This window comes from Ovis aries, chromosome 23 (genome assembly GCF_016772045.2).
Source record: "Ovis aries strain OAR_USU_Benz2616 breed Rambouillet chromosome 23, ARS-UI_Ramb_v3.0, whole genome shotgun sequence".
NCBI lineage: Eukaryota > Metazoa > Chordata > Mammalia > Artiodactyla > Bovidae > Ovis > Ovis aries.
Genome location: NC_056076.1, coordinates 50,755,069 through 50,780,249, shown reverse-complemented (window position 1 = coordinate 50,780,249; position 25,181 = coordinate 50,755,069). Strand labels below are relative to the sequence as shown.

Genomic DNA, 25,181 nt, shown 5'->3' with positions numbered 1-25,181 from the left:
AAGCCATGAAGAGCAGCCAAAAATAAAAAAGAAAATCTTAGTAAATAGTAGGAACATAAGCCTACTTCTTCAAAAAGATTTTAAAAGTACTTATTTCAATCCTTATTAAAATACAAGGATGTGTGCCCTTATCAACTCAATTGTTTAAAACTGCTCTTACATAGCAAGTAACTTAGTAAAATAGGGAAAAAGTGAGTTATATAAATTAAAAAAAGTCATTTTCAGATAATTCACAACTCAACAATTCCAAAAGAATTAACTTAGTTCAACAAAGAACCCTGTTATCAAATAAATACCTTCCCTGTATATTAGAAATGACCAATGAGGAAATATATATGGAAAGGGAAAATGTTATTTTAAAGGATAACGAAAATTTTGAATATCTATGAAAATAAGTAATAGGAAACATGCCACATTTCAATGAAGAAAACAACAAAATTACATTGAAAAACTTAGACTAAAACCTTCGTAAATGGAGAGACAGATATCGAGTAGGGAAGAGTCAATACAGACAGACTCAATTCCACCAATTTATAAATATGACATAGTCTCAGTTTGAAGGGTTTTGAATTCAAAAATTCATCCAAAAGAATAAAAAGACCAGAATAGAAAGAAAATCCTGTAATGATGGTTTCATATGTATAATGTGTAGTATCAAATAGCAAACATTATTAAACGAAAACAGTGCCTAATAATAGGCAAATATGGTCACAACAGACTCCTAGTAAAGGAACCAATGTTTGTTTCTATGTTAACAAGAGTAGCATTCCCAGTCAGTTGGTGCTGAGACAACTGGTTAACTTTTCAGGAAAGAATGTTTCTCTGTCTCATATCATACACTAAAATCTCAGAGGGATTAAAAAGTTTTATGTTATTAGAAAATACAGGTAGACATTTATGACTTTGGAGAGGAAGAAAGCATCAATATCCACAGGAGGTAAGAAAACAATCCATAAAGTAAACAGATCATTCCATTAAAGAAAATGTGAAAAATGGCAATAAGTTAAAATAAATGACAAAGGGGAAAATACCTACAGCACAGAAAACAAAAGGATCATTACCCTTACTGTTTAAAGAGCCTACTGTTAGGAAGTAGAAGACAAGTACAGAAAGAATACTATTGTTCAATAAAAACAAAAATATTCTTCAACTTAATAAAGTGAATGCTTTAAATGAAAATAACATGTGCAATTAAAAAAATAATTCTCAGTATTGGCAGAATACATTCCTACCTAACAGGGCAGTATAAATCAATACTTTTTTTCTGAAAAATCATTTGGCAATGTTTATCGGAAGCCTTAACATGTCAATCCTTTTGTTCTTATGATAAGAAATTTACCTAAAGAAAAAATGATCACAAATGCATATAAAGACTTATTTAAGGATGTTCATTGTAATATTATCTAAGGATGTTCACTATAATATTATCTGAGGATGTTCACTGTAATATTATCTGAGGATGTTCACTAAAATATTATCTAAGGATATTCACTATAATATTATTTCTAATGAAACAGAAGATGCTTAAATGTCCCCCCAAACCGATAAATGGTTAAACAAATTATGATCTTACAACAAAGAGAATTCCACAAATATTAGTGTTCCTAAGAATTATTATTGATTTACATACTATACTTAGAATATATTAAGTGGAAAAAATGCAGTGAGGAATCAGTTTTAAAAGCAGGCACAGGTGACTACACATGTGTGCATTTTATATGTTTGTGGGAAGAAAAAAAAAAGACTAGAAGGCATCAAAGGAGAGTTACATTCTGGTAGTAAGAATATGAGCAACCTAAAATTTCTTGTTTGCACTCTCTAAATGTTCCCAAGTTTTCTCAAACCTGTGTTAGTTCTGTAAAAACACCACTAAAATTTCTGTGAAGAGGTATAAATTATTACTTACTTTAATAGCAATGTTAATAGAAACTTCCTGAATATTAGAAAGTGGTGGGTAAAGTCTCCCCTGAGCCAGCTCTTTATCTGTTAACTGACTTGTCAGAGCCTGAAAAGAGAGAAAAGAATTTCATTTTTGTTTGCTTAAATAAGAGAGTAATAAGGACTAATGAAATGGGAAAAGGGTTGGGGAACAGAGAATAATTCTCTGGTAGTCTCGATTCTAGCAGGAATACGCTTAATCCACTGCAGGAATTAAAACTGCTTTGCACTAAACAGTAAATATTTAGATTTATTTAAAGACTTTTAATCATATTTAAAGACATTTTATCTGTGCTGCCACAATTATGTAACCTTCAGTATGTATAATACAGGTAGAGTATATATGAAAGGATTCACAGCTTGCAATTAAACACTGAAAAATTAAACGCATGAAAAATCATGGTAAACTAATTTTATGTAGAAGGAGGTATATCAAAAAAACAACGGATGAGTCATTTCCTTTTCATTCATAAGGCAAATTTAACTCATTCTCTGTTTTTAAGATCCATTCATTTTTATAATTCATCCTTTATAAAATAACCAAACAATATTTAAAACACTTACCTTTGCAGCTTCCAGGAACACATGGTCACTAATATGCCGGGTGTTACAGAGAATAACAGCTAAAGCCACACCTGGAATACATTTAAAATAGTTTTTTAGTAAGGTCACTTCAAATTATGAAAGGAGTGAAATAAATTCCTAGATTTAAACCAAATTAATGGTAAGGCATCCCTCCCCCAAACAACCTCTCTGAAAAAACAAAGCAGCCAAGAGAAAACAGAAATCTGAGCACTAAAATCAAATGATCTCTGACTATTACAATTCTCATTTACTAGATAAAATAATCTTAGAAATATCAAGTGGCTTTTTGCAATTTAGTTTTCACATTTATCAAATTCACAAATGTATATAAGTCATCAACAGTTGTTACAAAAACATTTTAATTCCCAGTCCATCTCTAATCCTCTATTTCTTGCTCTACAGAGGTGACTATTTTTAATTCTCTTAGCTGATTATTTTAATTAGTTTGGTGCAAAAGTAACTGCAGTCTTGCATTGTTGAATTTTGCCATTTGATATTGGAATACATTCTTAAATAAATGTGGTCATGTTATATATATCGTTTTAATGTACATTTTTTGCTTTTTTTTTGCTAATGACTTATTACATGCTATTTATTTTATATTTATTTCAAACTACAGAAATGATGTTATACAAAAAGCAAATTCAAGTTATTTTTTTATTTGAGTTCAAAATGGACTGTAAAGCAGTGGAGACAACTCACAACATCAACAATACATTTGGCCCAGGAACTGCTAACGAATGTTCAAGAAATGTTGCAACGGAGACGAGAGCCTTGAAAATGAGAAGCATAGTGGCCTGCCACTAGAAGTGGACAACAACCAACTGAGAGCAATCATTGAAGGCGATCCTCTCACAACTACACAAGAAGTTGCCGAAGAACTCAACATCCGACCATTCTACGGTCGTTTAGCATTTGAAGCAAACTGGAAAGATGCAAAAGCTCAGTAAGTGGGTTCCTCCTGAGCTGACTGAAAATGAAAAAAAAAACCAGTCATTTGGAAGTGTCACTTTCTCTTATTCTACGCAACAACAACAAGCCAGTTCTTGACTGGATTGTGATGTGTCACAAAAAGTGGATTTTATGGCAGAAAGTGAAGAACTAAAGAGCCTCTTGATGAAAGTGAAAGAAGAGAGTGAAAAAGTTGGCTTAAAGCTCAACATTCAGAAAACAAAGATCATGGCATCCGGTCCCATCACTTCATGGCAAATAGATGGTGAAAACAGTGGCTGACTTTATTTTTGGGGGCTCCAAAGTCACTGTAGATGGTGACTGTAGCCATGAAATTAAAAGATGCTTACTCCTTGGAAGAAAAGTTATGACCAACCTAGACAGCATATTGAAAAGCAGAGACATTACTTTGCCAACAAAGGTCCATCTAGTCAAGGCTATGGTTTTTCCAGTAGTCATGTATGGATGTGAGAGTTGGACTGTAAAGAAAGCTGAGCACTGAAGAATTGATGCTTTTGAACTGTGGTGTTGGAGAAGACTCTTGAGAGTCCCTTGGACTGCAAGAAGATCCAACCAGTCCATCCTAAAGGAGATCAGTCCTGGGTGTTCATTGGAAAGACTGATGTTGAAGCTGAAAAACTCCAATATTCTGGCCACCTGATGTGAAGAGCTGACTCATTGGAAAAGACCCTGCTGTTGGGAAAGATTGAGGGCAGGAGGAGAAGGGGACGACAGAGGATGAGATAGTTGGATGGCCTCACCTACTCAATGGACGTGAGTTTGAGTGAACTCCGGGAGTTGGTGATGGACAGGGAGGCCTGGTGTGCTGCGATTCATGGGATTGCAAAGAGTCGGACACAACTGAGCGACTGAACTGAACTGATACAACAGGCGATAACCAGTTCCGCGCTTGGATAGAGAAGAAGCTCCAAAGCATTTCCCAAAGCCAAACTTGCACCAAAAAAAGGTTATGGTCAGTGTTTGGTGGTCTGCTGCCCCTATGATCCACTGCTGCTGCTGCTGCTGCTACTATAGGATTCTAAATCCTGGTGAAACCATTACATCTGAAAAGTATGCTCAGCAAATGAATGAGATGCACCAAAAACTGCAATGTCTGCAACCAGTCTTGGTCAACAGAATGGGCCCAATTTTTCTCACAATGCCCAATTGCACGTCATACAGACAATGCTTCGAAAATTGAATGAATTGGGCTATAAAGTTTTGCCTCATCCACCGTATTCTCTTGACGTCTTCTCAACTAATTACCACTTCTTCAAGCATTTCAACAACTTTCTGCAGAGAAAACCAGCTTCCATAATCAGCAGGACACAGAAAATGCTTTCTGAGAGTTCGTCAAATCTGAAAGCACGGATTCTTATGCTACAAGAATAAACAAACTTCTCATCGGCAAAAATGTGTTCATTGTAGTGGTTTCTATTTTGATTAATAAATATGTATTTGAGTCTAGTTATGTGCATGTGCGCTCAGTCATGTCCAGCTCTTTGTGACCCGCCAGGCTCCTTTGTCCATAGGATTCTCTTGGCGAGAACACTGGAGTGGATTGCCATTTCCTTCTCCAGGGTATCTTCCTGACCCAGGGCTTGAACCTGTGTCTGCTGAATTGCAGGAGGATAATTTACTGCTGAGCCATCAGGGAAGTCATGATGAACCTAGTTACAATGACTTAAAATCCATGGTCCAAAACCACAATTGCTTTCTCACTAACCTAATAACATTTCTCTCACACACAGCTTGCCTCTATTTCTTCTGATTTGCCTTTTAGTTTTGGAGATCACGGACTCGTTCCTGTGGCAAAGAAATATTTAGCTTTCTGGCACATTTCCAGCCTTCTTCCCAATAGAGTTAGAACATAATTTTGGTTGAATCAATATTCAGTGTTTATATTATTATGACTTTCTTCATAAGTGCTATTAACAGTCAGGCCATGTATTAACACTGTATCTTAACTTTTCCTCTTCTACATAACGTTATTTCCCCTGAAGTTACTGTCTTTTTGCTTTTCCTTTGATTTTTGAGTACTTAAAATTATTTCATGCTGAGACACTCATTCATTTAGTTGTCTCAATCACCTAGCAATTTCAACAACCTCACATTTCTCTCATTTCATCCCCAGAAAAAATCTGCTGAAGCTCCAATCTGGCCTTGTTGCTCTCCATCCTAGATACGGTGCTATTCCTGGAAACTCTTCATCTTCATACAGATTCCCTTTGCTTCTAAGTTGAGTCCATTTCCTACATCTCACTTCTTTCCTAGTATTTTTGTTCTTCTTCTTCTTTTTTTTTTTGTAGGCTATACTCTCCAGTGTTTTCTAAAGAACAGTACATGGGAGATAGATTTTTTTAAACCTTGCATTTTTGAAGAGCCCCCACTGGTCCCTCAACACACATGCACACACACACTTTTACTACCTTCCACTTATTTGATAGTTTGTCTGGGTTTAGAATGCTAGTTTGGAAGTAATTTTCCTTCAGAATTGTGACATGTTATTTCAGTACTTTCCAGCTTCCAGCATTGTTGTTGACAAGTCTGGTGACAATGTGATTCCAGATCCTTTTCCTGTGATTATCTTTTTTTTTTTTTGCATCTCTGGAATTACATAGGATCTTTTTTTTTTCTTTTGTATCTAATGTTCTGTAATTTCACAGTGATGTGCCTTGAGGTATGTTACTCTCACCCACCATATCTGGCATGTGGTAGGTGGGCCCTCCCCATCTGGAAATCTGGATCTGGGGAAATGTTAACAGTCTTTGATAATTTCTTTCCCTCCTTTTTTCTTTTCTCTCCTTGAAATTTCTTGGGGCAAGATCTATTGTCTTCTTATATTGTTTTGTCTGTTTCATGTTCCCTTTCTTCTTTCTTGCCTTTGGAATTAGAAAAAAAAATCATTTCACTTTCTCCCCTCATATTCTCTTATCATAGCTTGGAAATTTCTCCTAGCTTTCTAGTGGTTATCCTCAAATTTGTAACATACATCCTGATTAAAAGTTTCATGCTAATTTTTAATTTACCCTCCTGCCAGGCAATGGAAGTATCTCCTTAACAGTTTAACTCTATGTAACCAACAAGCTCTTATTATTGTGTATTTTGTCTACGTATTTTTCAAAATCCCATATATCATTATTGCTTTCCCCTATATATACGACATTCCTTTTGTTTAACTGAAATAATCACAGCTTTTTTACTCTTCATTCTTTCCTAAATCTCTGCACTTCTAGCTGGAATTACATTTCCTTTGTCTAAGGAATACTCTTTACAATTTATTCTACATTTTTACATGTCTGCAGACAGATGGTGAAACCTTTTTTTTTTTTTCCTTCTAAAAAATCTTCATTGTTTTCACTCTTGAAAGATCTTTACACTGTGTAACGAGTTGAGCTTAACAAGTATTTTGTAAAAGCCACTCACACAAATCGCTGCACTGCCTTCCGGCATCTGGCTGCTGAGTCAGCTGCTGGTCTAGCAGTTGTCCCTTTGAAGGAGACCTTTTTGTTCAGGCTGCATGCGTACTCTTCTCTCTGTCGTCATTTTCTGAAGCCTCATGATGATGTCCCTAGATGCGGGTTTCACCAAGCTTCCTGAACATTGTGTACTGACGTCCTTTGTCAGGTCTAAGAAATTCTCAGCCATGAAGCCTGTAAATATTGCCTCGTCTTCATTCTTACTCTCAGCTTCCTCTGGACCTCAATTAAATGTACCTCAACTAACATGTTAATTAATATAATTAATATATTATATATATATTTTTGTCTCTTGATTGTTTCTTCTGGTCTATCTTCCAGTTTATTAATTTTCTTTGGTCTAATCTCTATTAGCCTCATTAACTGAGTTAACTTATTGTATTTTTCAATTCTAGAATTTAGTGTTACTTGGCTGAATGCTTTTATCTCAAACATAATAAGTTATTTGTTTCAGAGCACTTGTCTGATATGTAGAGTTCTAGAGGGTTATCTGTTGTTTTCTTTTGGCTTATGTTTGTCTTGTCTCTTCATGTGCCTCATTTCTTTTTTATTTCTTAACTGGGGTTCAATTTGAAGATTTATTTGTAAGAGTAACTTGAGGAGCAGGATACTGTTGTCTTGTACCACAGAAGATTTTTGTCTGTTTCCGCTGAGCACTTCTGCACACTGGCAGGCCAAGACAAACGCTTGAGGTTTTACAGGTAACTTCAAAGGTATACTATCCGCACACTCCAAAGTACAGTCCTTCAGGGTTTCAGCCAGAGAAGGAGATGGTTCACTAGCAGCCCACCCTCCACAGGCGCCAGACTCCAACTCTTGTCCTCGCTCGCTGAGAAGGACACCTTTACTTCTCGGCCACTTTTTCCTCATTAGGAAACCTCAGTCCCTTTTCAGGTTTTATTTCTGTTGTTCATCCAATTATAACTACTAGAGCACACAACTCTAACAGAGCCTTAAGTTTTTACTTGCTTCATGAACATTCTTTTGGCCAATCTTGTTTTTAAATCCATTTTAACCTCTGCTACCAAGTCATTTTTAGGTCTACATTTACAGTCCTAATAACTGTTATTGTTAAGTTAGGACAGGGAACTGTTATAGTAATCAACTGTCAAGTGCTCTATTGGTCAAATGAAATATTAAAAATGGCTTTGGTAAGTCAACAGAAAAGTATTTATGTTTTTGAGGCTTTATGCTAGAGAAACAATGTTGGATGGGACAGACTGATTTTGAACATTATCAAGTTCTAGAAAGAGATAGTCAACGATGGGAGAATTTCTGTTACAGATGCTATCTCTCAAGAGACAAGCAGAGTGGAACTCTAAGACAACCACAACTACGTGGGTGAAAAGGAGGAAAGAGCACCAGGATATTCATAGGTTCCAAATCTTTATTTTAACAAGAGTTATAATAACATGCTGCCTTGATGCCAGCCTTTACATGCTATAGCTCTACCTGTCATAAAATCTTACAGCTAGCTGCAGTTCCTCAAGGAGAGGCCCACAAGGAGAAAGACACAGGTACAAAGGAAATTCATGCCAAGCCACTGTTTTACTCTGTGTGATTCTTTCATTAAAACAAATAAACAAAGGATCACCAGAAATTGCTGGAAAATAAAACAACACAAAAGAAGAAATATTTAAAAGAATCTTACTAACTCTAGGAAGAGATCTGAAAGGACATTGCTAGCTTTAAAAAGAAAGTGGCCATTAAAGAGTTATTCTATGAATAAAAGGTTACTGGGAATAAAAAAAATATTTGACCCTACTGAGTTGATATGCTATTAAGCAATTCTCATTTATTTTCTTTGATGTGACCAGTACTAAGTAAAAAAATGTTTTCACTTTTTCAGTGACACATACGGAAGTACTTATTAATGAAATTATATGATGTCTCTGATTTGCTTTAAAATAACCCAGTGAAGGTGGAATGGGTGGGAATATAGATTAAATATATCAGATACCAGTTGATAACTGCCAAAAGGTGGGAGAAGGTAACATGGGACTTCATTCTTCCCTCTATTTTCGTATAAGCTTGAAATTTTCCATAATAAAAAGAAAGAAGACTGTTGAAACAAAACATATACTAGAAATGTTAAAAAACAAAATAGATACAGATGAATGAATCAACACCAGAGAAATCCCCCATATTACAGAACAAAAAAGACAAGAGGCTAAAATATGAATAAAATTTACAAGTCAAGGACAACAGAGAGATCTGACCATGGTCATCTAACCCAAGTTCCATAAGGAAAAAACAAATAATGGAAGGAAATTAATGGGGGAAAATAAAAACAGGAAAAAAAAAATCCTTTGGAAAAGAAGATATAGTGAATTGGCCCACTTGCAGACATGCATGATAAATGGAAATAAAGCCCAAACCTGAATGCATTTTACTAATCTTTCAGAAATCCTAAAGATAAAGACAACACTGAAACATTTTCAGGGACACAAAACCAGTATGTATAACAGAATGAGAATCTCATCAACACCAGGTTTTCTGTCAGCAACACTGGCCACTAAAAGTGAATGGAGAAATGTTTCCAAAGGTCTGACAAAATGACTTTGAGGGAATTTCCTGGCAGTCCAGTGGTTAGTAGTCAGTGCTCTCACTGCTGGGGCCCTGGGTTCGATCCCTGGTTGGGGAAGTAAACTAAGACCCAGCTAGCCACATGGCACAACTAAAAAGAAGACTTTGAATCTGCAAATCTTTACCCAACCAACCGAGAGAAAAAAATAAAGACATTTCATATACATAAAAACTCAGTTTTCATTCATGCTTTATTAAAAACAAAAACTTATTCAAAGATGTATTCCATAGGGAAGGAAATGGCAATCAACTCCAGTATTCCCGTCTGGGAAATTCCATGGACAGAGGAGCCTGGTAGGCTACAGTCCATGGGATCACAAAAGAGTAGGACACAACTGAGCAACTGAACAACAACAACAAAGGAATTTAAAAGAAAACCAAGTGGAATTTAAATAGCTCAGGCTAATATCAGCAAAGGAATAGAAAGGAACAGTGTACATGGGCAAGAGAACCACCACAGAAATGATTTACTGTGGGGTAGGATTAGATGAAATGAAGAAAGCAAGCGAGAAATTAAAGGAGGATTCATTACACCTGACACTTAAAAGACTTTGAATGTCAAAAATTTTGTGATATAGAATTGCATGTTCTACTGTATTTATCAAACCACACTCTTGTTTAGACATGAATAACATATAATAAGTTAATTTCAGAATCAATCCAAAGACAAAACATGGAAAACAACAAAATACAGTGTAAATGTCAAGAATTTCTCTACAACAGAAATATTAACCAATGATAGCTGAGAGATGAAATAAGAGATAAAAGATGTCCATCAGCAGACGAATGGATAAGAAAACTGTGGTACATATACACAATGGAGTATTACTCAGCCATCAGAAAGAATACATTTTAATCCATTCTAATGAGGTGGATGAAACTGGAGCCGATTATACAGAGTGAAGTAAGCCAGAAAGAAAAACACCAACACAGTATACTAACACATATATATGGAATTTAGAAAGATGGTAATGATAACCTTGTATGCGAGACAGCAAAAGAGACACAGATGTATAGAACAGACTTTTGGACTCTGTGGGAGAGGGAGAGGGTGGGATGACTTGGGAGAATGGCACTGAAACATCTATACTATCATGTAAGAAACGAATCACCAGTCTAGGTTCGATACAGGATACAGGATGCTTGGGGCTGGTGCACTGGGATGACCCAGAGAGATGATATGGGGAGGGAGATGGGAGGGGAGTTCAGGATTGGGAACTCATGTACACCCGTGGCAGATTCATGTCAATGTACGGCAAAACCAATACAGTACTGTAAAGTAAAATTTTTTAAAAAAAGAAAGAAAAAAAAAATAAAGTTTTCTCCAAGAAAAAATAAATAAATAAATAAATACATAAATAAAAGAGGCTACTAGGACATCAACTGTTATATAAAAAAAAAAGAGAGAGAGAGAGAGAGATAAGGAAGCTAAATACCAGATTTTTTTTTTTCATTTTTCACTGTGGCAAGCTAATAAAAACTATCTTAAATTGCTTACAAAAGCTCTTTTAAGTTCATTATGTGGAGATAAAGCTGACGACTAGGAAAACTAAAAGTAGTAACAGAAATTGAGAGAGAAAGGAAGGTAATAGGAGGTATGTGTGGACTGTAACTTAGATGTCATAGTTGGAAGTTCACATTTATCAGTCTAGAGTTGGAAGAATCAAGATAAGGGGAGACACGTGTGCCAGTCATGATAAATATGCAAGTATGATAAGGAGGTATCAAGTATGATAAGGGGTATCAGTAAAGAGGGTTAATTAATTTTTTTTTTCTTTCTTGGTTAATTAATTTTTTAACATTCTGTTCCTTCTGCATTTTTATGAACCATGTACTATTTTATTTCTACAACAAAAACAAATTTAATGAACGGTATGATTAAATAAATTTTCAGGGGAAATAGAGCACAACGGATTTGCTGAATTCCTTGACTTTTCCTGTACAGTTATAGCAAAATCCCATAAATGCTGTTGGTTTTCAAATATTAATTTCTAAAGAATTTCAAGAAGAATTTTACTGTAACAAATGATTACTCTAACACAATGATGGCACTTACCTGGAAAAATATATACATTGTTTCCTTGGCCTGGTGTAAAGACTTGCCCATCACTGAGTTTCACTGGCTCAAACGGACTGCCACTGGCAAACAAACACCTTCCCTGTTGAGAAATGAAATAACCTCAATTTTGTCACTTTATGTAGACTAGAAAATTGAGGTGAATGAAAACAAAATTAAACTCTGTAGCAGACCAACATATTACCTGCAAAAGGCACAATTTACTTTAGAACACAATCCTTTTATTAAAATTCTTGTTGGAATGAGGTTTGTTTTATGCACAGCATACATTCAAATAAAGTTGAAAAATGTCCATTAATAAATTTAAAACCTGACAATCCTCTTTCCTTTAAAACTTTAAAAATGTAGATGGCAAGAAAATATCATCCTTAATAATAAATAAAGACTACTATAAACATCTGTGAGTGAGAGGGAAACATCAAAAATTATATCACTACCATTTACTGTACATCTGCGTTTTTGGCTCTGTACCAGGTGCTTTATATGTGTTAACTCAGTTAATTTAACCCACACAAAGGCTTATAAGATTACCATCATCTCATTTCACTAATACGTATCTTTTTTAAAAATCTCAGAAAGCTAAGGCTTAAATATTTCCAAATACTTTGTAAAAAGTAATGCACCACAACTGTAGCCATTAAACTTGAACCCAGATTTTCATAACTCTAAAACACATGGTTTTTCTATTATGCTACAGTGCCCCCCAGTTTATAAAAAAGGCATATGGTATAACCAGTCACTCCAAAAAAATATGGCGTGTTGTCTTCTAAAGAAAAGGAAGTCTCCAAAATTGTTGTATCCATCGATTTTAGTACTGTGCTCTGGAATGTCATATAATACATTAAAAGTGAAAGTGAAGCCACTTAGTCATGTCTGACTCTTTGTGACCCCACGGACTATAGCCTACCAGGCTCCTCCGTCCATGGGATTTTCCAGGCAAGAATACTGGAGTAGGTTGCCATTTTCCTCTCCAAGGAATCTTCCCAATTTAGGGATCAAACCTGGTCTCCTGCATTGTAGGCAGATGCTTTACCGACTGAGCCACCAGGGAAGTCCATAATACACTAAGTGTTTAGATAACGCTTTGTCTGCTTCTCCCTACATCAAAAGATGTGTATTGGGCTTCCCAGGTGGCACAGTGGTAAAGAAGCCACCTGCCGATGCAAGAGGTGCAAGAGACGTGGGTTGAATCCCTGGGTTGGGACGATTTCCCTGGAGGAGGGAATGGCACCCCATTCCAATATTCTTGCCTGGGAAATTCCATGGACAGAGGGGCCTAGTGGGCTACAGTCCACGGGGTTGCAAAGAGTCAGACATGACTGAGCAGGAGCACACGCAAGATGTGTCTTATACCCAGAGTGAGTGTCCTCTCAAAGACAGTAGACCCTAGTGGATTTAGTACTCAAGAATTTGACCCTTTGGACAATGTGAAGATCTACTATGTATAGTAATGATTACTTTTACAAGACATACTTGCAGTTTCAAAATGATCTCAGGTTTAGGTACAGAAACAAGTCAACTATGCCAGTGGTGGGCCCAGGTGACTGTCTTGGACCTACAAATCCAGACAGCTATAGCTATTCCCATTCTCTACCTGTTCTAAGCATAGCTTTATTGGTGACAAAAACCTTTTTCTTTGAAGATTTAGGTTGTGAAAGTGAAAGTCGCTTAGTTGTGTCCAACTCTTTGTGACCCCATGGACTATACAGTCTATGGAATTCTCCAGGCCAGAATACTGGAGTGGGTAGCTTTTCCTTTCTTCAGTTCATCTTCCTAACCCAGTGATCGAACCCAGGTCTCCCACATTGCAGGTGGATCCTTTACCAGCTGAGCCACAGGGAAGCCAGATTAAGGGTTAGTTCATGGCTAATGCCATGTGTGTTACCATAATGTGTATAATATAGATTATCTTTGTGCCACCATTAATTTTAATAGATTTATAAAGTGGGCTGTAAAATATAGCTCTTCATGGGAAAAATGTTATGTCCTCATGGCATCAGCAAATTTGGAGATTTAGAAAGATCTTGGGCATCTTCTCTAGAATGGCAAGATTCAACTGCAGTTCATCTTCTCCAGGCCATCTTTTTAAAATTCTTCTTTCATAATCAACCTATAGTGGCAGGAAATTATTAATAGAATTCTCATTCTGAAGTCCATGTTCAGTAGAAGTTTTTTGTTCTAGGAGCAACTGACCAATAAAATATGAAAAACTTTTTTTTAGGAATTTTTCTCACTCAGCAGCAGAGGGAGTTAGAGTAACACCAAAACATCCCTCCACCAAAAACAAACGGGCACTAAACATTTAAACAGTAACTACAAATATATATATTTATATCATTATTTTATGTAACACTAAGGAAAAAATTATGTAAAAATTTGCAACTGAGAACTAACGGAACAGACTATATCAAACCAGTCTCCTTGGGGAGTTGTAATTCATTCAGTGTACATCTTAAAAAATAAAATTCTTAAATGTTTGAACAGTCTTCTACTGATATACTACTATCGCCCAAAACATTTAAGATTTAAGCTTTTTATATTTTGGAAATGCCAAGGCCCATAATACATGTAGTATACATATCAAATAGGCATTGTATAAGACTAATTGATAATTTAGGGGATAACCTTTAGTTTTGATTAAAGTGAAACAGGAGAGTAAAAAGCTGGCTTAAAACTCAACATTCAAAAAACGAAGATCATGGCATCTGGTCCCATCACTTTATGGGAAATAGATGGGGGAACAATGGAAACAGTGACAGGCTTCATTTTTGGGGGCTCCAAAATCACCGCAGATGGTGACTGCAGCCATGAAATTAAAAGACGCTTGCTCCTTGGAAGAAAAGTTACAACCAATCTAGAAAAAGGAGAGACATTACTTTGCCAACAAAGGTCTGTCTAGTCAAGGCTATGGTTTTCCAGTAGTCATGTATGGATGTGAGAGTTGGACTATAATGAAAGCTGAGCACCAAAGAATTGATGCTTTTGAACTGTGGTGTTGGAGAAGACTCTTGAGAGTCCCTTGGACTGCAAGGAGATCAAACCAGTCCATCCTAAAGGAAATCAGTCCTGAATATTCATTGGAAAGACTGATGCTAAAGCTGAAACTCCAATACTTTGGCCACCTGATGCGAAGAGCTGACTCATTGGAAAAGACCCTGATACTGGGAAAGATTGAAGGCAGGAGGAGAAGGAGACGATAGAGGATAAGATGGTTGGATGGCATCACTGACTTGATGGACATGAGTTTGGGTAAACTCCGGGAGTTGGTGATGGACAGGAAAGCCTGGCATACTGCAGTCCATGGGGTCGCAAAGAGTCAGACGCAACTGAGCAAATGAACTGAACCAAAATGGCAATACAGACTCAGAAGGAATTTTGAAAGAATATATGTGTCAAAATAAAATTTATAACAATGAGAAAAATAATGCTAAATATATCAAGAGCATGAATATGAAGTTCAGAAAGTTCTGACAGAGTTCTACTTTGGGAACAGTCTTCTAGGTTGCTTCACACCAATTCTCCCTTTGGTAACACTGAGAAAAACTCTAAAATATATTAAACAGATGTTTCAAGGAAGTAGGAGTGCTACCCAGATAGGGAGGGCTTGGAGGTAGAGATGGTCAAGATTCAAAAAAAGAGGAGAAACACATTCAAACTCAACACTGGAAGCTCTCCTCCTTCAGGTGAGTGATTTCAAAAGGAAAATCTGTGGCTGAGAGCCTGAACAGCAGAAGCGTCATGAGTCCCATGATGATTAAAAAAAAAGTAAAGTTTAGAGACCACTAGGGGTGTGGGTGGGGTACCAATAAATACTCCAGGGTTTTTGACTTATACTCCAGAGAAAAGGTTAACTGTGAAAACAGATGAGGGCTCTCATGGACTACATCCTGATGAACTAAGGGGAGTTACCCCAGAAAAGAGGGCTTCCCAGGTGACTTGGTGGTAAAGAATCTGCCTACCAAGCAGGAGACACAGGAGACATGTTCAGTCCCTGGGTCGGGAAGGTCTCCTGGAGAAGGAAATGGCTACACTCCAGTACTCTTGCCTGGAGAATCCCATGACAGAGGAGCCTGATAGGCAACAGCCCAGGGGGTCACAAAGAACCAGACATGACTTAGTGACTAAACCACCAACCACCACCACCCCAGACAAACAGCCTCCAGAAGGATAGGTAAAGTTCCTGTGGAGGAAGCTAACTTCATCTCGAGCCTCAAATTATTGCTACAGTTCTTTATTTGCACTACCTAGCACTCAACAAGGAAGTGAAAAGCAAAAGTCGGCTTACGAAGACAAGAACTGGGTAACCAAGAAGAAAACAAAATACATAATAGAAATGGACTGATAGAGAGCGAGATATTTGTTACTATCAGAAATTACTTTAATTATAATTCATATATTCAAGAAATTAAATGACAGACAAAATTTTATTAGAGAATCAAGAGCTATACAAAAGCATCAAATAAATGACAAGACAAAATTTTAGTAGAGAACCAAGAGCTATACAAAAGCATCAAATAAACATTCAAAAATTGCTAAAACTGTGAAGTGTGATAGTCTATACACCTAGAGCCTGCGCTCCACATGAGGTCACAGCAATGAGAAGCCCGCACACTGCAAGTAGCCCCCATTTGCCACAACCAGAGAAAGCCCATGAGCTGCAATGAAGACCCAACACAACCAAAAATAAAGAAATAATCAAAATAAAAAAAAATAAATTTTAGGTATGCTAATGATACTGTGATTTTTTTTTTAAGAATTCTTAACTTTTGAGAGATATACTGTAATATTAATAATAAAATGATACACCTGAGGCTGGCTTCCTAATCTAAGGTGAGCAGGATCTCAAAGAAACAAGACTGGCAATAAGCTGACCACTTCTGAAGCAGAATATTCATACATGATGGGATTCCCCAGTGGTTCACCGCTAAAGAATCCACCTACAATGCAGGAGACCTGGGTTCAATCCCTAGTTCGGGAAGATCCCCTGGAGAAGGGAACCCACTCCAGTATTCTTGCCTGGAAAATCTCATGGACAGAGGAGCCTGGCTGTCTACAGTCCATGGGGTCACAAAGGATTTAGATATGACTTAGCAACTAAATAACAAAAACATTGGTACATGGGAGTTAAATTATATCATTCTTTCTACTTTTGTATATACTTCAAATTTTCCATAATAAGACAACTTTTAATAGAGACAGAACACTAAAAATTAAGACATATGAATTATTCTTAAGGGCATGACTCAATAATTACTGCTATATATCACTGTTAAGCAAGGTTTTAAAAATCACTTCCTGAACAGTAAGGATTTACTGTATAGCAAAGTGAACTACATTTGATATCTTGTAAAAACCTATAATGGAAAAGAATACAAAAAACTGAAACAAACAAACAAACCCAAATCACTTTGCTGTATACTTGAAACTAACACAATATTGCAACCAAATTAAAAAGGAAAAAACCCACTTCCTAGAGACTCTTAAAGGTCACTTGCAAGAACAATACAGAAAGGGATTACATTGTGGAGATTACAACTATATCCCTATGGAACAGGAAGGGAAAAATCTAACTGTTCCAATGGTATATAAGTTGATACTTGTAACGGAATATAAACCAGTGGCAGCGGCAAAGAATTCAGAAGAACTAAAATTTAAACTCTCCTTACTAGAGGGAAAATCATAGACATAACCATTTCATATTGTTATTAATACCTCTGTAAGTGTGTATGCTTCTTCAGCTGTGCACTCCGCCTGTGCCGTAGGATTACTTAATGCAAATATTATAGGCCTTTCATTGATTTCAGCCATTGCTTTGATTACACCAGGAGTGAAAAGTCGGCCAGCTCCTGCAACTCCTATCATAAAGGGGGGGGAAAAAACAACTACATTACAAGTAAAATATAGCATTCCCATCAACAGCATTTCTACAATAGCTTTAACATAACAAAAGCACAGGTAAACTCCCATTACAAAGATAAGATTTTGCATTGTTAAGATAATTCCAATCTTACATCTGAAAAGAGAAACAATAAAAACACTAAAATTTCTACTGAAATATTTATTATCTACCCCAGACATAGTAAATTGAGAGCAAAAAAAAAAAAAAAAAGAATATAAGACAACCTCCAGGGAACTCCCTGACAGTCCAGTGATTAGGATTCTGTGCTCCCAATGCAGGGGGCACAGGTTTGATCCCTGGTCAGGGAACGAAGATTCTGCATGCTACATGGTGCAACAGGGAAAAAAAGAAAAAGACTACCTCCATCACGTAATTGTTGTCTAATAAGCACAGAGCTTCAGTTTTAAAAGGGCAAGAGTTCTGCAAACTGGCTGTACAATGTGAATGCATTTAGCACTACCTCACTGTATACTTTTAAATGGGTATGATGGCAAATTCTAAGTTATATATGTTTGACCACAATTAAAATTCTTTTTTAAATGAAAAACTTGAATGTCTAAATGTTAACTTGTTAAACTCTGTGGTACTCATTACAAAATAATAGGAGTGTAGAAGGGAAAAAAAGATCTTCTTGACTATAGTCATCCACTTTCTTGATAGAGATCAGTTTAATGAACTTTTAGTAAGCTCCAACAATGTCTCAGACACTGTATGTAGGTCACTGGGATATAAAGGTGAGTATAATGCAGGCAGCTTACGAGTTGAGCGAGAACACAACAGAGTAAACAGAAAACCAGAAAACCGGTCCCAGGCGCTCAGTGCGCAGCGAACAGAGGCACTGAAAGAAGACTCAGCCCAGAGTGGGAACTGGGGGAGACAAGGAATGCCTCAGCTGAACGCTTACGGAGTTCATCCAATGAAAAGACTTACATTCAACAGTCAAAGAAATTTTAAATTCTGTTTTATAAACTGACATGTAATAAAGAGAAATACTGGAGACCAGAATTTTAGTACTTCCTCTGTCACTTCTGGCTATATGAAATACTCACAAAATCTTGAGAAAGTTGTTTAACAACTCTGTGCTTGTTTTTCTCACGTAAAAAAGGAATGTATACTCAGTGTTTTCCCATGTGGTCACATGAGGTATATGGACACATTTTTAGGAATCCATGAGTTCTAAGAGAATGAAACATTATTTTCTTATTTCCTTCATCCTCCAGGGCCGGAGTCAATGGACAGATTCTTAGGTTTCTATATTGAGTCAACTCACCCCAGTATTCTTGCCTGGGAAATCCTATAGACAGAGGAGCCTGGCGAGCTATAGACTTATGGGGGTCACAAAAGAATCGGACATGACTTAGAGACTAAAAAAACAAACAATTGAGTTCTGAGAGAAATGCACTCACAATCTTAAAGATTACTTCCCACTCTAAAAAATTGTGAGTCTCAATCAGTAAAGAACCTAATACAGATACCTTTTCTTAACCATAAAGACTGTTCGTGACTTAAAACAGTTTACTATTTAAAATTCCATAGGGCTCCTCCATGAAATTGGTAAAATACAAGAAAAATGATACATTCTAATCTTATAGCTGTACAGGAAATAAAATAGTCCCTCTTTTAAAGACTCTACATTTTCTGTTAATGCCATGTTACAGTCTGATGACAGCTATTAAATGCCTGACTCTTAAAACATACCAAAAGCTTTCAGCTTTGTTGTCAATGAAAATCTTTGACTCTGCATAGGATTTTCTTGGTACAGTCTGTCAAATAACCTTGGTCTTTTTCAGGTTTTGAGCCCACCAGTCATACCAACTCTAAAAGCAAAGCATGAGCAATCACACAGCTTCTAGAAGTTAAAAGTACAAGCAACATCTGTTAACAGAACTGTACACACTGTACCTAAAAGCTATCGCATGCAACACAGGGAACACATCTAACATTTTTAATAACTATGAATGGAGCATAACCTTTAAAATTTGTGAATCGCTACACTGAACAGCTGTCACTTACATGATATTGCACATCAAGTATACTTCAGTTAAAAAAAAAGCTATCACATCTATAGTGACCTAAACGGGAAGGAAATCCAAAAGAGGGGGAATATAGGCATACATATAGCTGATTCACTTTGCTGTACAGCAGAAGCCACTATACTCCAATGAAGATCAATTTAAAAAACAAAGCTATCATAGAAACATATATGCTGAAAGCTAAGTGAAATACGTCATTTCACTTTGAATAATCCTGCATGCAAGTTAGGCCTGGCATTATTCAGGTAAGTAACAGAATGACTTAGCAACAACTTTACTCACCAATTATAGCTGAAGGCTTAAGTATATTTACTGCCTCTTCGAAAGTATCAGGTAGGCTCTCTGGAGCTGAGTGAGCAAATGGTTCCTGATGATTTTCTACTTTAGCTTTCCGCCCCTGAATTTTTAAATAAAATACATTTTTTAGTAAATGTTTATTGAGGATTATTTGGAAAGACATCATTATAAGTCACATATTGTTACTACAGGAATAATGTTTCATTTTCATTTACATTTCTCTTCAACTCGTTATCTTCCAATTCTTTCTTCATATTGCCCCAAAACCCAAAAATGAAACATGCATCGAATTCCATTATTACCAAAAATTTCTAACCCCTTTCAAAAACTCATTTACTCTGTGAAGTCTTCCTAAATCTAACAAGGCACAAAGGCATACAATTCCTTATGTGGGCTAGGTGCATTTTAGAGCTTAGAATTTCATATTTCAGAAATGTCTTAGGATAATATATTACAAGTGCTAGTTGCTCAGTCATGTCTGACTCTGCAATCCCATAGACTGTAGCCCACCAACCCCCTCTGTCCATGGATTCTCCAGGCAAGAATACTAGAGTGTGTAATTTATCACAAACACCCTCTCAGTGGGCACTCCACAATTGAACCGAAGTTATGAATAGTCACATCAAGTACAAAAGGTGAAAATTAGAAATATCATCTTTGGTCTTGCTACTAAAGTTAGTACGTAATTTCAGGTCTGTCAGATTTATTACCAAAGGAATTTCAGGAAAAACTCAGGGATTTCAAATTTTCAGATAGATATTATAGACTTATACTACCAAAAGTTCAGAAACAAGAGGAAAGGGAATTCTGGTTTAAGATAGCTGAATGAGTAATATGCTTTCCTCACCAAATCCCAGGTCAAAACCCATTAAAAATAAACTCCTTAGTAGTGTCACAAGTATGGGAGATGTACCACTGACACGTTAGAACAGTGATGAATTTCTCAATCGTTTAAAGCAAACAAAAACATGTTGAATGCAAAAACCAACCAGGATGGCAAATCCATATCCTTATTTCGGCAAAAGAGAAGACCTCCCCAGCAAAGGTGATTTTTAATATCAGAGTTCCAGACAAGCCCCAGGTGAGGACCAGCAGGGGCCCAGAAAAGCAAAACTCCATCATCAGTTGGCTGGGGAATTAACTAAAAGACTGAAAGACAGCCTCAATAGATCCAGGTTCTCAGAACAGTGGCTTCACATGCTTGCTCCCAAGAAGACCACATCTCTTCCATGAGGGCTTCAATCAGAAACTCTCAAAGTCTCAACAAAGAGGGCAGTGTTTTGGGTCACAAGAAGAGATACAAAGCCTAAAACTCATGCTAAAGGAAAAACATACCCTGACCTCGCAGATGCACATACATTCACCCTAGACTTGATTACTGCAAACACGGTAAAGAATCAAAACATTTATGAAAACAAACATCACAAACAGAAGCACCAGACTCATGTGTACTAGCAAAAATATATGCACTCTCCAATGGTCTTCCAGGTACAAGGTCTCAATAATCCTTGTATCTGTCATACAAGTAAATATGGCAGTTATAGCTCTGGGAGGAGGCACAGTTGAATGACTAACAGCATAGGATTCACAGTCAGGCTACTTGGGTGGAATCCCACCTCCATGACTTACAAGCTTGGAAAAATGACCTGACCTTTATAAACCTCTTCCCTCATTTGTAAAATTTGAAAAACTTTTTGATAAGATCAAATGAGATTGAAAAAAAAAAAGGTTAAGTAAGTTAATCACAATGTGTGGTACATTTTTTAAATACTTAAAAAATTACTTAAAATTTAAACATTCAAGATTTTTCATTCATATTTTTTATTTCATTTTTTGTACTAACAGAATACTGATACTAACTAAGAAAAGATTTCAGGAGCTAGAGCAAAGTAAATGATACAAGCTTGCTCCAAAGATGTAAATGACAAGTAGTTTATATATATCAATAAACACCACAAAAATATAACAGCATTGTGTACTGCATAAGCTCAGCTATGAAAGAGTTTACCTATTCTTTGATGTGTTACACAGTATAAGATACAAGGCATTTCTTAAGTTACTAGAAATGGCAATCAATGATAGGAAGGTGGGGAGGAACAAAGGATACCAAGCTGACCTGGGATAAACCTATCATCCATCATTTCACCTTAGGAATACATGCCTTTTCTAGGGAAAAGGTCCATATATTTCTATCAGATTGCTACAAGAGACTGTGATCTCCAAAGAGTTAAAGGATTTCTGTTCAAATTATCAGATGTCCTGCTAACAATTTAATTAGGAACTTCTGACTTCCCATTAAAAGCCAATAGGTTTAGAAGAGTCAGGAGTCAGAAAACAAAGCAAGAAAGAGTAACTCTGGTGCCAGCATAGACATTATGATTTGAATATGAAAAGAGAACTCTAAAAATATCTCTATAACAACATACTTTTGCTTCTCCAAGTTTGAGAATACCTTACCTTAAATAATAAACCAAACTTGTCAACCATCCAAATTTTCTTCCGTGCCTCTTCTTCTGAGAGGCCATTTTCAACCATAGCCATAACTATCAGATTTGCAATTCCAAGAGCAGCCTGTCCAACAAAACAGAAATTTCAAAAACAAAGATTAGAGTGTGATGCGATATTATAAGTTATTTTATACATGAGAATTATATGGTATGAGAAACACTGGGTTTCTTCTTCCCTTATGAAGCACACAAAACTTGATTCTTTGTGATATTCTTTCCAAAGATTTTAAATTATCTATTTCATAACAGAGATCTTGAATTTATGCCCTCTATCTCAACAAAATTAGAAGTTCATTACGCCCCATTTTCCAGTCTAAAGCAGAGTGCTGGTTTTCAATCTTAAAAGCTCACAGAAACTTACCTCTCCTGCTCCAAGAAATAAGATTCTGTGATCTGAGACCGGCTTCCCAATGACTCTCTGTGCTGCAAGCAGACCTGCCAGAGCAACCGCAGCCGTCCCTGCGAGAAAAGTAAAGCACGGTGCAGTGAGAAACAGCACACTACAAAAAAGGTTTTAAGGAGGAATAGAAAACCTAAGTGTTTGTTTTTTGCTTTACCTTGAATATCATCATTGAAGGTACAGTATTTTTCTCGGTATTTTCTCAAGAACCTGAATGCATTATGATTTCCAAAGTCTTCAAACTGAATAAGTGTGTTCTGTCCATATCTAAAACACAGCAAAGCCCGTTATGGTTGTGATGAAATAACACTCTTAAACATTTTAAAAATAATATACTAAGTTAGTTCACTTAAGGCCACACTAACAATTTTTAGAGTGTCTGAAAGACTAGACTCAACATATAGAAAAATCTATTATTCATTCAGAAAAATTTATGGGATGGTTAAAACAAATGTAGCACCATGATGGACCAAAGGGATACTAATCTGTACAAACTATTTCCAAGTGCCAAAGAAAGACTGCGTAGTCCATGCAGCTGCAGAGTGGACACGACTGAGTTACTTTCACTTTTCACTTTCAGGAGGGTGCCCAGCACATATATGCACAAATAACTTCCTAAAAAGGAAAAGATTTCTGTCTCTGAGTTTCAAAAAGTATGTATTTGATACGTGAATTTTCATTACATTCACAGTTAAACAGCAATACAGTAAAATATTTATTAAATAAGCAGTTTTTAAAAAAACTGCTGTATGAGTTCACTGGCTTTCAAAAAAAGCTATCAGTCATCTTGGTGAGATGAAGTATGGGGAGGCATGAAAGGAGGTGGAACTTTATTTGGGTCCCAAAAGACAACAGAAAGTAAAGTGGTAGGAAGAAATACAAGGTCTATTTGGCTGTCCCTGAATTTTCAAATCTGGCTACATATTTCAGGGTTTATATGAAAGTATAAGGGAGAAGTTGGTTAAGGGAGGTTGGAGCCAGATAAGGGAGAATTCGGAAAGACAAACTGGGGAAGGGAACTTTTTTCTGTGTCTGATGTAGAATCACCGAAGGCTTGAGAAGGGAAAAATTCATCTAAGACTCCCTGGAGGAAGGATAAAGCCGCCAGTGAGGCATAGCACATATCAAATGCACAGAGAGATGAGAAAGAAGGGAAAATAATCAGGAAGGTACTGAGGCATGAAGACAAGAAGAGGTGAAGCAGAAGCCACAGGAAGCGAAAGGGATAATTATGAGACATCAGAATGAACAAGCAGAACTTGATGAGGACCACACCTGGGAAGAGGGAAAAGCTGTTGAAATGCCAAGGCAGCCTGGATGACTAAAAAGGGGAAGGGGAAGAGGTGGCAATGTCTGGGATGGTAGAAAGTTTAGTTTTAGATATGGCAACAACTTTGACTCTGTAAAGGAGTTAATTTTTACGATCATCCATGGATCATTAATTTTAGATCATAATCTAAAAGGCAGGGCAGGGAAGCTTCCCAGGCAGTCCAGTGTTTAAGATTTCATGCTTCCATTGCAAGCGGCACAGGTCTGAGCCCTGGATGGAGAACTAAGATCCTGTATGCCACCAGGGGCGGCCAGGAAAAAAAAAAAAGGTGGCACAGGGCTAGATGATAAAAAGTTTGGACTTTACCCTTGTTCAGTTCAGTTCAGTTCAGTCGCTCAGTCGTGTCTGACTCTTTGCGACCCCATGAATCGCAGCATGCCAGGCCTCCCTGTTCATCACCATCTCAGCCAGGGGAAAAAAAAAAAAAGTGGCACAGGACTAGATGATAAAAAGTTTGGACTTTACCCTTGAGCAATAGGAAATTAAGCAAAAGAATAACATAACAAACAGTATGTTTTTAAAAGACTAATCTGGTGGTAAGGTGGAGGGGAAACAGAGAGGAGAGAGGCTGGAGGAAGATTCTGAAGAGTCCAAAAGAGACATGAGGACCTGCAAAGAGGCTGTGACAATGGAAGAGAGAAGATGTATTTCTGAGGCTTGTACGGGTAGTACCAACTGGATGTGAGGACTGAATGACACTATATGGGGTTGACAGAAGAGAAGAAAGAGTCAAAGATTAGACCAAGATCAGAGGTTTGGTGAGGAGGGTGCATGCTACTACCATTAACAGAGGCTAGATTTATTGAAGATAGGCGACAGGTAAAGCGTCTATCTGCAGTGCGGGAGTCCGGGTTCGATCCCTGAGTAGGGAAGATCCCCTGGAGAAGGAAACAGTAATCCACTCCGGTACTCTTGCCTGGAAAAGCCCATGGACAGAGGAGCCTGGTAGGCTACAGTCTATGGGGTTGCAAAGAGTGGACATGACTGAACAACTTCACTTTCACTTTCAGGCAATTTAGAAAGGGAAGGAGATAGCAACAAAACCTCCAGAGGGAAGATTCCAGCTATTGGAAATGCAAACCTCAGAGGAAGGTGGGAC

At 36.9% G+C, this 25,181-nt stretch overlaps 1 protein-coding gene across 2 annotated transcripts in view; it reads right to left on the bottom strand.

Annotated features, from left to right (window-relative positions):
• Window positions 1-25,181, bottom strand: part of ME2 (malic enzyme 2) — a 58,811-nt gene that overhangs the window by 8,150 nt on the left and 25,480 nt on the right. Inside the window, exons 8-15 of one of the 2 annotated variants that reach the window (XM_042239545.2) lie at window positions 22,910-23,019; window positions 22,714-22,811; window positions 22,303-22,416; window positions 19,831-19,945; window positions 17,329-17,498; window positions 11,596-11,698; window positions 2,503-2,573; window positions 1,907-2,005 (exon numbers count right to left, since the gene is read on the bottom strand). In XM_042239545.2, the coding sequence (XP_042095479.1) occupies window positions 1,907-2,005; window positions 2,503-2,573; window positions 11,596-11,698; window positions 17,329-17,498; window positions 19,831-19,945; window positions 22,303-22,416; window positions 22,714-22,811; window positions 22,910-23,019 (880 nt within the window). The remainder of the gene's footprint in view (window positions 1-1,906; window positions 2,006-2,502; window positions 2,574-11,595; window positions 11,699-17,328; window positions 17,499-19,830; window positions 19,946-22,302; window positions 22,417-22,713; window positions 22,812-22,909; window positions 23,020-25,181) is intronic. The other variant, XM_004020545.6, reaches the window with a different exon arrangement.